General features: G+C 42.1%; 2 protein-coding genes across 2 annotated transcripts; both read left to right on the forward strand.

Annotated features, from left to right (window-relative positions):
• Positions 1-555: 555 nt before the first annotated feature.
• BKA67DRAFT_663980 (uncharacterized protein) lies at positions 556-863 on the forward strand (the record flags this gene model as incomplete). Its single annotated transcript, XM_046108291.1, has 2 exons — positions 556-732; positions 813-863. 2 exons carry the CDS (start codon positions 556-558, stop codon positions 861-863), a joined length of 228 nt encoding a protein of 75 aa, XP_045952634.1.
• Positions 864-12163: 11300 nt separating this feature from the next.
• Positions 12164-12554, forward strand: BKA67DRAFT_663982 (uncharacterized protein; the record flags this gene model as incomplete). The annotated part of the gene is made up of 2 exons (XM_046108292.1): positions 12164-12186; positions 12341-12554. 2 exons carry the CDS (start codon positions 12164-12166, stop codon positions 12552-12554), a joined length of 237 nt encoding a protein of 78 aa, XP_045952635.1.
• Positions 12555-13371: the final 817 nt, after the last annotated feature.

The raw sequence follows: 13371 nt of genomic DNA on the forward strand, positions 1-13371 counted from the left end.
TACTCTTACAAGTGGTGCCTTATACGTAAGCCCGAATCAGTTATATACCTCCTCATCACCTCACCCCGGGGGCAGTCTATAAGTGAGGAGTGACAAAAGTCACTGTTCAGTATTACAGTACTGTCGCCGTAAGGGCCTATAGACATTGACAACCCCTTAATTACAAGAAGCGACGTTAAGCTAGCGAGAAATCTATACGCCTTTATCGATTCGAACGAAGACAAGCCCGTAGTTCGCACACTTCGCGAACAAGTACGGAGAGTCATCCGTGACTTAACAACCGTTCGAATTAACAGAATACCGTATAAGGTAAACAGGACCCTCGATCTAATCAGGGAGCCCTACCCTAGAGAGTGGGATCGCGAAGATAATTTCTTTCTTATAAGAGCTACTAACTTAGCTGTCAAATTTGCTTATATCGCGAGCATACCACGCGAAGGACTAATAACACCACAATTCGGATCTATAAGCCAGTATCTTAACACACCTCTAAACACGCGTAATCATCGTTCTTCAAACCCTTAGCGTAGGGAAATAACGCCCTCCCCGTTAAGCATGTCGGCGGAAGGGAGCGCAGACCTACCTAAGGAGGATCCCGGTAGGGGTGCTAATAACGGCGGAGCCAATACCACTAATAACATCGACGCGCAAGGGCTAATAGCCCTAATAACAGCCCTTACTAAGACAGTTAGGGAGCTCGCTATAGAGCTAAAACGCACCAAGACCCCGTCGGTAAGATCATCGGATCTGCTAGATAACGCTCCTATAGTGCCAGCCACGTCACGTTCCGCTTGGCGGCTAACTAATGCTAGCCTGTTCCACCCGGATCACCCGGACGCAAAGGACTCTATATAGTCGGATAGGAAGACCATGACTTGGAAGGACGTACACCTATAGGCCAAGCACGTTACTAACTAGAATAACGACAACCTTACTAGGCAAGAAGCCATTCGTAGCGAAGGATGGACGTTACTACGAGGGCAGGCGTTATAATAGGTAAACCAGTAGTTATCAGACGAGGAAACACGCGCACTCAAGGTGTTATATACGACATTCGTGGAGGGAGTGGTAAAGCAGTTCGGCATACGGCCAGAGGAGGCAGGAGAATGGCTTACTAAACGGACGTATACCCTAGAGATAAACTAGAAGGATGAATCCATTCGCACCTTCGCAATAGAACTGTTCAAGTACGCAAGGATCTAGGGTGATACTACACCGTTCCAACTATTATCTCGATTATACAAAGCACTACACCCGTAGCTACGTACGTTATGTATAAAGCCGGAACAGACCAGCCTGACGTTAACATACTTGGACAAGCTAGAAGAGAAGCAGAAAGCCTTAGTTAACACGCTTAAGGCTAGCCCTAACAGGTCCACGGTAACACTACTCGCAGAGTAGGGCTAGAAAGAGGATATCGCCTACTAGGGAGAAAGGCGAGGCAACGGGCAGAATCGTAAGGATTCTAACCCGGATAACCATATCCGCGAACGTTACACTCGACCATTAGACAGATAGGGTCGACAAGATTAACGCGTAAGACTCCTAGACAAGCCGTAATGGCGGGGAAACGACGTTAGGCGTCAATCCTCGCGGCCACCCATACGAGGGCTGCCGCGCGAGGATGGCACAACCAGGTATAACTAACTTAATAGACAACGTCGATTTAGGCGTTATAAACGTTAAGGCTAGCAACGTCGCAGGCCTAATGGTAGTTACAGCTTTATTAACGAGACAGTTACCTAGGAACACGATAAAAGCACCCCCGACGACGAAGCAGCTCTCCTTAAAGAAGGCTATACTTGTTTTAGCGAAGGAGAAGAGGAGTTATTTAACGCCGAGGAAGAAGTGTACTTCGTTACTCATCCCGAAACCCTTAATACCTAAGCGGTTCAAGCTAGCAAACACGTACTAATGCCTAAGTAATTATTAGGAATTAAACCTAAGGATAACAAGAAAGGGGGCCAGAGGACTAAAGTCGCTAGCGAGGAAGGATTACTTGCCTTTTAGCCTAATTAAGTAATCGAAGCAAACCCGGCCCCGGGAGGGAACAAAAGGTTGCCATCTAAGAGCTCGTATTTCAAGATACCCGTAAAAGCGAGTCTAAACGACCAACCTGTCGAAGTTTGCTTAAATTCAGGCAGCTCGGACAACGTGGTTAACGAAGCATAGTTACGCCAATAGGCGACTAAGCCAGAATTCGTTAACTAAAAAGAAGTGATCATTAGGGGAGTTAACGGCATAACTCGTCTCGATAAGGCCGCTAACTTTAACTTCTATATCGAAAGAAGAGTTAAAAGAGTTTTAATAAAAGGACACTTTAACATACGAGCGAACGTATTACTAGACCTAGCGCCTAAGCTATTACTAGGAACCAAGTTTATAACGGACTATAAGGTTAAAATAAACTTTGTTAAGTCTATAACAAGCTTTAAGTCGGTTTTTAACATAGTAATAAAAGGGCACGTTACTCGAAAAGGGCTTATTCCGGTAGTGCGTAAAGTTATATTAGCATATACCGTTACGATACTAGCCTTATTTAACGTAATGATTAATACTTACTTTATAAATCTTCCCCGGAAGAATCCCGACGAAGGAGAAACCTTTATATCTTTTACGATAGAAAGCAGCTATAAGGCAGTTCTTAATACGATACTAGATCGTAAGACACTAAAAAAGGCGGTAGTATTAAACCCATTTACATAAGTTATAACTATCCGAAAAAGAGAAAGGGTAAGAACGATTAAGGAAACCGATCCTACCGTAATATAAGAACCTACTAACTAGGGCGAGATAAAAGATTGTTAAGACGATAGTTATTCTAGAGAAGACTAGGTATTTATACGCGAACACTTCGCGGCCGTTAAGACGGACGCCGAGAAAGAAACACTCGATAAGGACTTCGCACGACCTGTCCCGTCGTATAAAATATCGAAACCTACGGATACCCCATTCGTTAAAACAAAAGCAAGAGCTAGCGTTTATACCACGAACCCCGAATTCGCGGTAAAGGTAATCGAAATAGCCGAGAAGTATGACATTTAACGCGACCGCGGCACCATCTTAATAACGGAAGAAGACAAAATGCGAGTAAATCTTATCGATAAATGGCAAGAAAAACTTAGGGTCGTAAGGTTATACCCCTTAAGCGTCAAGGATCGTAAGTTCTTAAACAGTACCCACGATAGATTATACGTATAAGGCAAGATGTCCTTTTAAAAGGAACCTACCTCGATCGCGTGTCTTATATTCGTTATTTGGCGTAAAGTAAACAACGTTAATAAAGGGAGAGTAGTATTAAACTTACGACTACTAAACAAAATAGTAACGCTTAACGTCTATTCGTTACCGGATTAGGATGACATTATCGGCGATCTCGTTAGAAAAAGTCACGTATCTTCCGTCGATACTTCCAAGTTCTTCTTCCAACTCCTAGTAAAAGAAGCACACTATAACCGCATAGTGGTAATAAGCCCTAAAGGATTAGAAAGATTAAATGTAACGCTAATAAGCTTTCGGAACTTACTAGCATTCGCGTAACGCTTTATAAACCGGATATTCTTCCCTTATAAGAAGTTTATTAGAGCTTACATTAATAATATCATTATTTTCAGTGATAATGAAGAGGATTACTTAAGACACCTAGTAGTAGTATTTAAGATACTCGAGGAAATAAGAGTTTATATCGCCGTAGAAAAATCCTTCTTAAGCTACTCTTTAATGGTATTATGTAACGATTATACTATCGGGTTATATAACCGCAAATAATATAATGCAAGGGGGTTTATGTTAACAAGATATGCTAGCCACGAATAGAAGACTATAGAGATAGACCTTTAATAATATACTAAGTAAAGAGATTCATAAGTGTAGTCGTTAAAGCGTGAGCTTTACCTATGGGTAAGATAGATGCTTAGATTAATCACTGAAGTAATGACTGTCTATATAGAGTAGGAAACCCAATCCTTATTATACCCATTCATTCCTTTAATGATACTTCTTAGAGCGCTAGGAGCGCGATGCTCCTGTCGCTCCTAGAGCGCTAGGAGCGCGGCGCCTTTATCGCTCCTAGAGTCGCATGAAGCGCCGTCCTTGTGTAGCTCCCAAGTCACGTGACCCAGAGTCCTGTGCTGTCTTTTGTCTAATGGAATCTTAACAGTGGTAACTAGCTGGTTTATACTTCCTTTCTCCACTTTAGGCCTGGTTCCTGGCCTTCGTTCGTAATATCAGGTCCTCCCTCTCTTTGTCTTAGCCCTCTAAGACTTGGTCACATAAGTAGGTCGCTGTCGCCTACTTCCTTGGTTTGGTAAGTTTATCCTTCTTTTATATGTTTTTCGTGATATATGCTTATCATGTTAAATTGTATTAAGGAAACTACTGTGCGCAAAACTCGCGAACGTTCCTCTCTTGTTCGATTAATCAGTCGCCTTAGTGTTCCGGCCATAATGCCGTGTACTTACTGCTTCAAGCGTAAGCTTGAGTGTAAGATGATCGAGAAGTCTTCTCGTTGCCAACGGTGCGCTCAGGCTCGGAAGTAATATGATGGAGTTTTGGTGGCGGGGTCCTTGGAAAAGTTACTCGCGTATTATGAAAAACTGGATGCGGAGGAAGATAAAGCGAATCTGGATTTGCTTTAACTTCATGAGAAAATGACTAAGATCCAATCTTAGCTTTTTACGGCGGTTAGCCGTTTAGCGCGGATCCGTAAGATCCGGAATTATGTGAAAGGGAAAAGTCTAGAGTTAGCTAAACGGGGTATATTGGAACTAGACAAGGAGGACAAAATCCTTCCTGCCTTGGACAGTTATAAGCATTATGTTGTTAACGATATCTAATCGATAGGCGTTCTTAACGATGTGGACTGGGCTTCGTTTGGCCTCGGCGAGGAGTTCGTAGAGCTTAGGCCCCTTGTGCCTTCGGGTGTCGCTAATATTCCTTAAGAGTCTCCTTCTTAAAGTGGGACGTAGGTTCCTAAGTGTTTTCCTCGGGTGGGTAATCTTCCTATTTTACTAAGTATTGGTATCCTTTTCCTTTCTTTCTATGTTCGAGAATCTTCTCGATTATATAGTCTTGTTAATTAAGTTGTTCGACTTCTAGATTAGTTTCGAGTTCGGCGTTTTCTAGTGCCGGTTCGAGTAAGGCTATATGTACGGTTGGAAATATTCGCATGGTTTTTGGTAGCGATAGTCGATAATTGACTAGCGAAATGACTTCGTCGATTTTAAATGGTCCGATTTTCTTAAAATCGAGTTTGTCGCTTGGTCGCTTTGTTTTGATGTTTTTGCGTAAGAGGTAGACCTTGTCTCCCCTCCCTAAGGTTAGTCCCTTAACCTTATTCTTGTCGTAGTATGTTTTCATGCGTTGTTATACAAATATTAGTTCTTGTTATAATGATTCTTATAGGCTTCGTAGCTTATCGACGTGTTCGATAGCTTTCGGAGCTTCTTCTCCTTTTAACGGTTTTTTAGTAATGTCTAGTTAGTAGCCATAATTTGCGTAGAATGGTAATATTCCGGTAGGTTTACTAACCGCACTATTGTATGTAAATTGTGTTATAGGTAATAACGATACCTAATTGTCTTGTTCGTAATTGATATAGCACCGTAAGTATTGTTCGAGCGTTTAATTAGCTCGTTCCGTTTATTTATCCGTCTGTGGATAATAAGCTGTGGATAGCTTATGCTTAACGCTTAGCTACGTTATAAGTGATTTCCAAAATTTCGACGTGAAGAGCTTGTCTCTATCGGAGATGAATTCATTTAGTAGCCCGTGCTAGCTAATTACTACTCGTAAGATTGCATATGCGAGTTCTTCTACATTACTAGCTTCTTTGTACGGGATGAAGTAAGCGTACTTCGTGAGTCGTTCCGTAATGACTAGGATACTGTCGTATTCTGTACCTGTCATGGGTTCCTTGGATAACGGTAGCTTGACAATGAAGTCCATAGCTATTAACTTCCATGCTCGGTCGGGTGGTACTATCGGCTATAGTTCCCCGTAAGGCTTATGTCGTGAAGCCTTGGCTTTATTACAAAGGTTGCAATTTTTGATGTACCTTTGTATATGCTGTCTTAGGTTGGCATAGTCGAATTTCTGCTAAATTCGTTTGAGTGTCTTAAATACACCTATGTGTCCTTGGAATGGTAATTCGTAATAGTCTTTAATGAGATTGTCTCGGAACTTCTCCGGGATCCATAATTTGCCGTTATATTTAGTAACGTTTTCCATTCCTCCTACTTTTAACGTTAAGTTATAGAACAGATCCTGAAGGTGCGGCTTTGTCGCGGCCTTAATTTTGCTTGTCTACGAGTCTGTTGTGTTTACCTTAAAAGTGGCGTACATGCTCATGGCGGGTATGAGGTTCCCGTCTTTATCTATCGCTAGAATAGCGTGTGTTTCCTTAGGTACCACTTAGAAGTGGTCTACCCGTCGGCTAAGTGCATTTGTACGGCCGTTGTCGGATCCTTTCCGATATATGATTACAAAGTTGTAATCTATAAGAAATTCTGCCTAACGCACTTGTCGTTTGTTAAGTTCCTTGTTCTTAGTAAAAGATGTTAAATTCTTGTGATTTGTGTATACCTTTATAAGGTATGTGGTCTTACTAAGATAGTGTTTCCATTCTTTGAATGCTTTAATAATGGTTATTAGTTCCTTGTCGTGAATCTAGTAATTCAGTTCTAGTCCATTAAGCTTTTTAGAGTAAAATGCGATTGGGTGAAGTTTCCCATCGTTTCCTCGTTGGCTGAGCTATCCTCCGATCGCGTAGTCTAACGCGTCGGGTTCGACTTCGAATTCCTTGTCTAGATCGGCCATAACCATAACTGGTTCGCTTGTCACGCGAAGCTTTAGTTCGTCGAATGCGTTTTGCTCTTTCTTTGTCTATCGGAAGGGGGTATCCTTCTTCGTCAGGTCCGTTAGGGGTCCACTAATCTTTCCGAATCCGGTAATGAACATCCGATAAAAGTTCACAAGGCCTAGGAAGGATCGTACTTCCGTAACGGTTGTTAGTGTAGGCCAGTCTCTAACTACTACGATTTTAGAATCCTTTATCTGGATTTCTCCTAGGGATATAACGTATCCCACAAATGTCACCTTCTTCTAGTGAAATTCGCTCTTTTTAGCGTTAACTAACAGGTTTGCGTCTTGTAGTTTCTATAACACGGTAGCAACATGCTTTTTGTATTCTTCGAGCGTTTTCGAGAATATGAGGATGTCGTCCAGGTATACTACGACGAAGTCGTCGAGGCATTCTCGTAGTACTGTATTGATTATATTCTAGAAGCTGGCTAGTGCATTGGTTAAGCCGAATGGTATGACTAGGTATTCAAAGTGACCGTACTTAGTTCTAAATGCCGTTTTCCATTCGTCGCCTTCCTTAATCCTGATCAAGTTATATGCGTTGGGCAAATCTAGGGCCGTAAACCATTGGGCTCCGTGTAACTTGTCGCGTAAGTCCTTGATTAAGGGTAAGGGGTAACGATTCTTCTTCGTGATTTTGTTAAGTTCTCGATAATCGATGTACATTCTCCATTTAACGCTTCCGTTATAACTTTTCTTAAGTACAAATAGTATTGGAAAGCCTGTTAATAATGTTAATGCTCGGATAATTCCTTTTCTAAGTCCTTTAACTATGTGTTCTTTTAACACTTCTTCGTGTTAAGGTTTAACCGGGTAGATTTTCATAAATCTAGGTTCCTTTCCTTCTTAGAGTGGAATTTCGTGGTCAAATACCGAATGCGGCGGTAATTCTATGTCGAGCCTCTTGTTAAACAGTTTTCTAAACTTGTCGTACTCTTCGGGTATTGTTTTGTTTAAGTTTAGTTTAACATCTTTGGTTATTAGGTAGAATCCAAATGTCTTAGGCTTGCTTAAGGGTTTCTTTAAACACTTCTTAAAGGCTAAGTCTCTACTTAGTATGTCCCACTGGAAATGGCCTGTGATCTAGTTTACTCTAAGATTGCTCGCTCGTAACCAAGGTATCCCTAGGACTAAATCGTAGTCCGTAATTTCGGTGATATCGCATTAGAGTTGTTCTTTTCGATCTTAGATGTAAACGGGGATATGCGCAGTCTCTCTACTTACACGTCCGTTATCGTAAGTAACGAATTCTCCATCTACCGTCCTGAGTGTATAAGGCGTCTTTTTCTGCTTCTAGTCGATTTGGAGCTTATTAACGATTTGTGGCGAGATAAAATTTCCTTGAGCACCCGTGTTTATTAGGGCCTCGATATCGTGTCCTATGATTCGAACCTTTATCGTGAGGTGATTATGTATGTTAGTTATGGCACTGTATAAGGACCTTTCTTCTAACCGTTATTATCCCGTTATAAACGGTTAGGTTCTTTTCCCGATCTTGTCTTAATAGGTCGGCGTCGCTCTCGGCGGTCTGTGGCTTCTTGTATAGCTTAAGCGTACCCGCGTTGTTCGCTTGCTTCGTAGTCCTCTTCCTGAGTACCTGGGGTATTAGCTTGTCGTCTTGTCGCGGTTATCGCGAGGATTACGTAGTTTCGTAATGTTTCGATTTAAAGTGGAATAACTCCGTCCTATTCCAACTCGTGTTGTCGATCTCGTATCCATCTCTGGATTCTACTGCTAGGTAGATTGTTAGGGGTTAGTGCTCGTTTATAGATCGTGACTTGATTTGTTAGTTCGATGTTAGTTCTTTGGCGATATAGCTTTAGACTAAGTTGTCCCCATTGTTAGTAAACGTCCCGATATATTTCCCTAAATGACGGCCAGCCATTGCTATCGTCGTATTCTTAATACATTCTTCGCTCGACTTCTTCGAGTAAGTATTTGTAATCGTCGTATCCTTCTTAGGGTGGCGATCCACTTAGGAGGTCTCTCTTAACAATCTCGATTCCTGTTAATCCTTTATCCGGATTTTCATCCATAGTATCGTTATCGTTGTTATTATCGTCGATACTAGGGGTTTTCTTGTTTTGTTATGCTTTAAGTCTTTGGCTTAGTGTATAGGCTTCCTCTCTCTCTTGCCTATTAATGCTAGGTCGTTAAGTGAGATGCTAGATTAATTGTTCTAGTCTAAGGCTTCTTCCGCTTGTAATGACACGGATTACGTGTTATTAATAATATTGTTATAAGCCTCTCCACGCGCGGCACTTCATGTCGGCGTGTTCTATATAAGTGTCTTCGTGGCATTGGTCCTAGTTAACCTGTCCCTTAAGGCAAGCGAAGTATTAGCGAGGGTCCGTGGTAAAGATAGCGTATCCTTACGGGTCTCGGTATCGTACCACTACTTCTCTAATCTTATCGGCTAAGTAAGGTTTGTTAATAGACTATAATGCGATCTTGTTTGGAAAGAATTCATGCTTTAATTTCTCTTCGAGGTGGAACGTGTAGTTCCTGTCGATGTATAAGGTTTAAGCGAGTGTTCTATGTCCTCTACTATTCTTATATAATATCTGGTCATCTCCGAAGATGGCTCTTAGTGTCCATTTCTCCTACCCTATAGTGCCAAGGTCTTGTGCGTCGTTTAGGGCTTGATATAGTTCTTAAGGGGTATGGAATGATTGTCCTGTAAAGACCATAGCTCTTATTTCTTCGAGGGTGTTTTTAATGAGTACTCGTGGAAACTCTTAGGTTCGAATAGCGCGATCCATAAGGTATCGAAGCTTCGCAACCTGGTTGTCTCGATAAACATTTTCTTGGTGTCGATCATTGTCGGCTCTAATGTCGAAACCACTGTTGTTGTCTTCGGAATCGTCCTTTGATTCGTATTCCGATTCGTTCTCTAGACGGGTTGGTCCGTCGTATTCCTGGGTAGCTAGTACATGTTCCTCTGAACTATTGTACGTGTCTTCTGCTTGTGTTACTGGTTATTTGCGAACCATGTGGAAGTTGCGTGGTTTGGAAGGGTACTAGCCTTGGTCCCTTTTGTTAGAGGCGTGCGTGCTATAGCCATCGTTATAGCAAAATGTCCAGTGCAAGTCCTCATGTGGTGGTTCGATACGGGTGGTCACATTGACTTGTCGTTCTTCCGTATTATTGGTTCTGGTGGCTACTTGAGCCTGCCGTCCCTCTAGAACGGGTTTAAAGCCTCCCTTCTTAGGTTGTCGGCATTCGTTAGCGAAGTGACCCTTTTTATCGTAGTTATAACATGTAACATCTTTCTTGTCCTTCTTGGGTCCTCCCCGTTTAGTGGCGTCGAGGTCCATAGGTCCGTTATGTTGTCCGTATGACGTCTTGTTACGCTAGCTGTTATCCCGTAGTCGGTTATTGTTACGGCTTTTCCCCATGTTTATTCTGGGCTTTTAGTAATTATCGCGGTTACCATTTCCGGATCCTCGCTTCTCTAACCTTCTCTTATATAGGCGGTTGTCGATCTTAACAATCCTTTCGACGTAATCGTCGAATTCTTCCGGTCGATCTTCCTTAGCGACCTTATCCTTGACATCTTCACGTAGTCCTGCGTAGAAGAGTGTCATGAGGGCGTCGTCATCGCTCCATGTGGTTCTGGAGGAGATTTGCTTAAACTCGGAAGCATATTTAGATGTAGAGCCTTTCTGCTTGAGTTGTATAAGGCGTCTTTCTGCGGTTCGTGTCTCATCTGGGTTACCGAAAGTTGCCTTGAGTTTGTCTTCGAACTTGGCGTAGTTGGCAAACATTTCGTTGGTGCTATCTTCTCGACTAGCTTCGGTGTTATTATTAAGGTAGTCTCTCATAGTTGGTTCGAACCATTCGAGTGCGTCTCCTCGGAGGAATCCTGTAATGTAAAGAATTTTGTCGGATGGCGTGATGATTTTGTCGCGATAAAATCGTAAGTACGCCTTGCATTGGGTGAGGAATCCTTGAACGTTTCCATCCTTGCCGTCGTAGGCTTGTGGTGCTAGCATCTTGTATCCATTACTTCCGTGTGCGATCGCTGGCGCTAGAGCAATAAGGGGTATGGTAGCAAGCTGCTCATTCAGCTGTTCGTTGTCGTTCCTGACGCTGACGTAGGCGGCTTGGAGTTCGTTATTCTGAACTTGGAGAGCTGTTGTTTGTTCCTAGAGAGCTCGTATTATCGATAATACGTCGGCTCCTCCCGTGGGATTGTTAACAGTGCTTCCGTTACGAGACATCGTGTATTGTTCCTGTATGGAGTATTGCTTAGTACTTTTCGCGGATAACGTACCTGAACAAGAGTGATCAAAATGTGACGATTATACTATCGGGTTATATAACCGCAAATAATATAATGCAAGGGGGTTTATATTAACAAGATATGCTAGCCACGAATAGAAGACTATAGAGATAGACCTTTAATAATATACTAAGCAAAGAGATTCACAAGTGTAGTCGTCAAAGCGTGAGCTTCACCTATGGGTAAGATAGATGCTTAGATTGATCACTGAAGTAATGACTGTCTATGTAGAGTAGGAAACCCAATCCTTATTATACCCATTCATTCCTTCAATGATACTTCTTGGAGCGCTAGGAGCGCGATGCTCCTGTCGCTCCTAGAGCGCTGGGAGCGCGGCGCCTTCATCGCTCCTAGAGTCGCATAAAGCGCCGTCCCTGTGTGGCTCCCAAGTCACGTGACCCAGAGTCCTGTGCTGTCTTTTGTCCAATGGAATCTCAACAGTGGTGACTGGCTGGTCCATGCTTCCTTTCTCCACTTCAGGCCTGGTTCCTGGCCTTCGTTCGTAACATATTACTAGGCCACGTAATAGATAGCGAAGGAGTTGTCAAAACAACCGACCGTATCGAAGCTTTCCGTAAGCTCTAATTTCCAAACACCTTGGCTTCCTTAGAGACTTACTTAGGAATGGCTAACTAGTTACGTAAGGGAATCGCTTAGTATAACCTACTAAGCGCCCCATTACTTAGAAGAAAGACAGAGTTAATCGTAAGGCTAAAGCAAGAGGGATAGTTGTTATAAGGCGTGTTAAAACATGTAAAGAAAGCGTATACTTCGAAGGTGGCTTTCGAACTAACAAACGAAGAGCTTAAAGCCTTTTAAGGGATATAATACTAGTTATGTAATTAGTCCAAACTATAGCACTATATGTTAGAGGACTGGTTATTCTTAAAGATCGATGTTTATAAGGAGGCAATCGGGGTTATAGTATTCTAACTCGATAAGATATGGGACGGAAAGTCTATACCGGGGAAGGATATAGCGTTTTCGGCGATATATCTAATCTTATACTTGTTAAGGATGACCACTCCTACGGAAAAGAAGTATAAATCGACCGAAGCGGAAATAACTACATTGTTATAGGCATGCAAGAAGCTACGAAAGCTTATACACGCTAATGCTCTCTTAATTTAAGTCCTAACTAATTATGCCGCGACGTTATCTATCATTTATCACACCTCGCAAACCGGATCCTAGCGACAGCCTCTCCGAATTTGAGGACACCGACAATGAAGACTCCTCTGCCGTTAATCCCGCCGTTAAGGTTAACAGTCTAGCTACCGTTACCGGCAATGGACCTCCTAACGGCGAAGACCTCTACGTAGAATTTGAGGACTTAATCGACGAAGTCAACAAGGATACTACGAGCAAGGTCATTAACGTAGCCAATAGCGAGGAGGATGAGGAGTAAAGACGTTAGAAATGGCAATGGATAACAAGCTCGCTATTACAACTCATAACTAGAGCGTCTCTTCTAAATGAACCAGTTTGGCTATAACCTAGGTATTGCATTATGTTTTCGCTTAGAATGATAAATTGTCAGGGACGACAAATTTTGTATTAGAGGGGCACTTGTTACAATACCCATAACGGGGCTGTGGGATATAACAGGTATATAAACAGCTCTCTCTAACCTGTACTTAGAATAGCTTTTAAGACAAGACATATTATAAGCCCATATTAACTTTACAGTTCGTGACGTTATAGGCTTGTTGTCTCATACCAGTGTTGTCAACTCTTATAGCTTAGCGCTAACCGCGCCTATACTCTTACAACGGGCTTAATAATTATAACGGAGAAAAAGGCTAAAAGCCGGGAATATACAACTATTTACTAAACGTAAGAAATAAACGTTAGTCCATTCGTTACACCTTTAACCGCAAAAGCGCGTAATAAGACATAAGGCGAATGGCTTTAATAAGTATCTAAGTATAAGTCTTATTTTTATATAAATATAAATAGTAATGTTAATACGGATTATAAACAAATATTACGAGGATGTTAGTATGACAGTTTTTATAGCTAATATCGAGGACTGTTATAATAAAGTATGACAGTTTCTACAGTTGATATAGAGGACTGTTGTAATGAAGGTCTGCTGTGATGCACTGAAAGGAAGAGCCTAAATCTACTAGAGCATAGGATAGTGAATACGGTGCTCGCCTGAGCATGGGATCGTAAGTGTAACGCTCTAAGCGTGTAATGATAGTATAGGTACTGTCAAGTAG

Source organism: Truncatella angustata (assembly GCF_020726525.1).
Source record: "Truncatella angustata strain MPI-SDFR-AT-0073 chromosome Unknown BKA67scaffold_10, whole genome shotgun sequence".
Classification (NCBI taxonomy): Eukaryota; Fungi; Ascomycota; class Sordariomycetes; order Amphisphaeriales; family Sporocadaceae; genus Truncatella; species Truncatella angustata.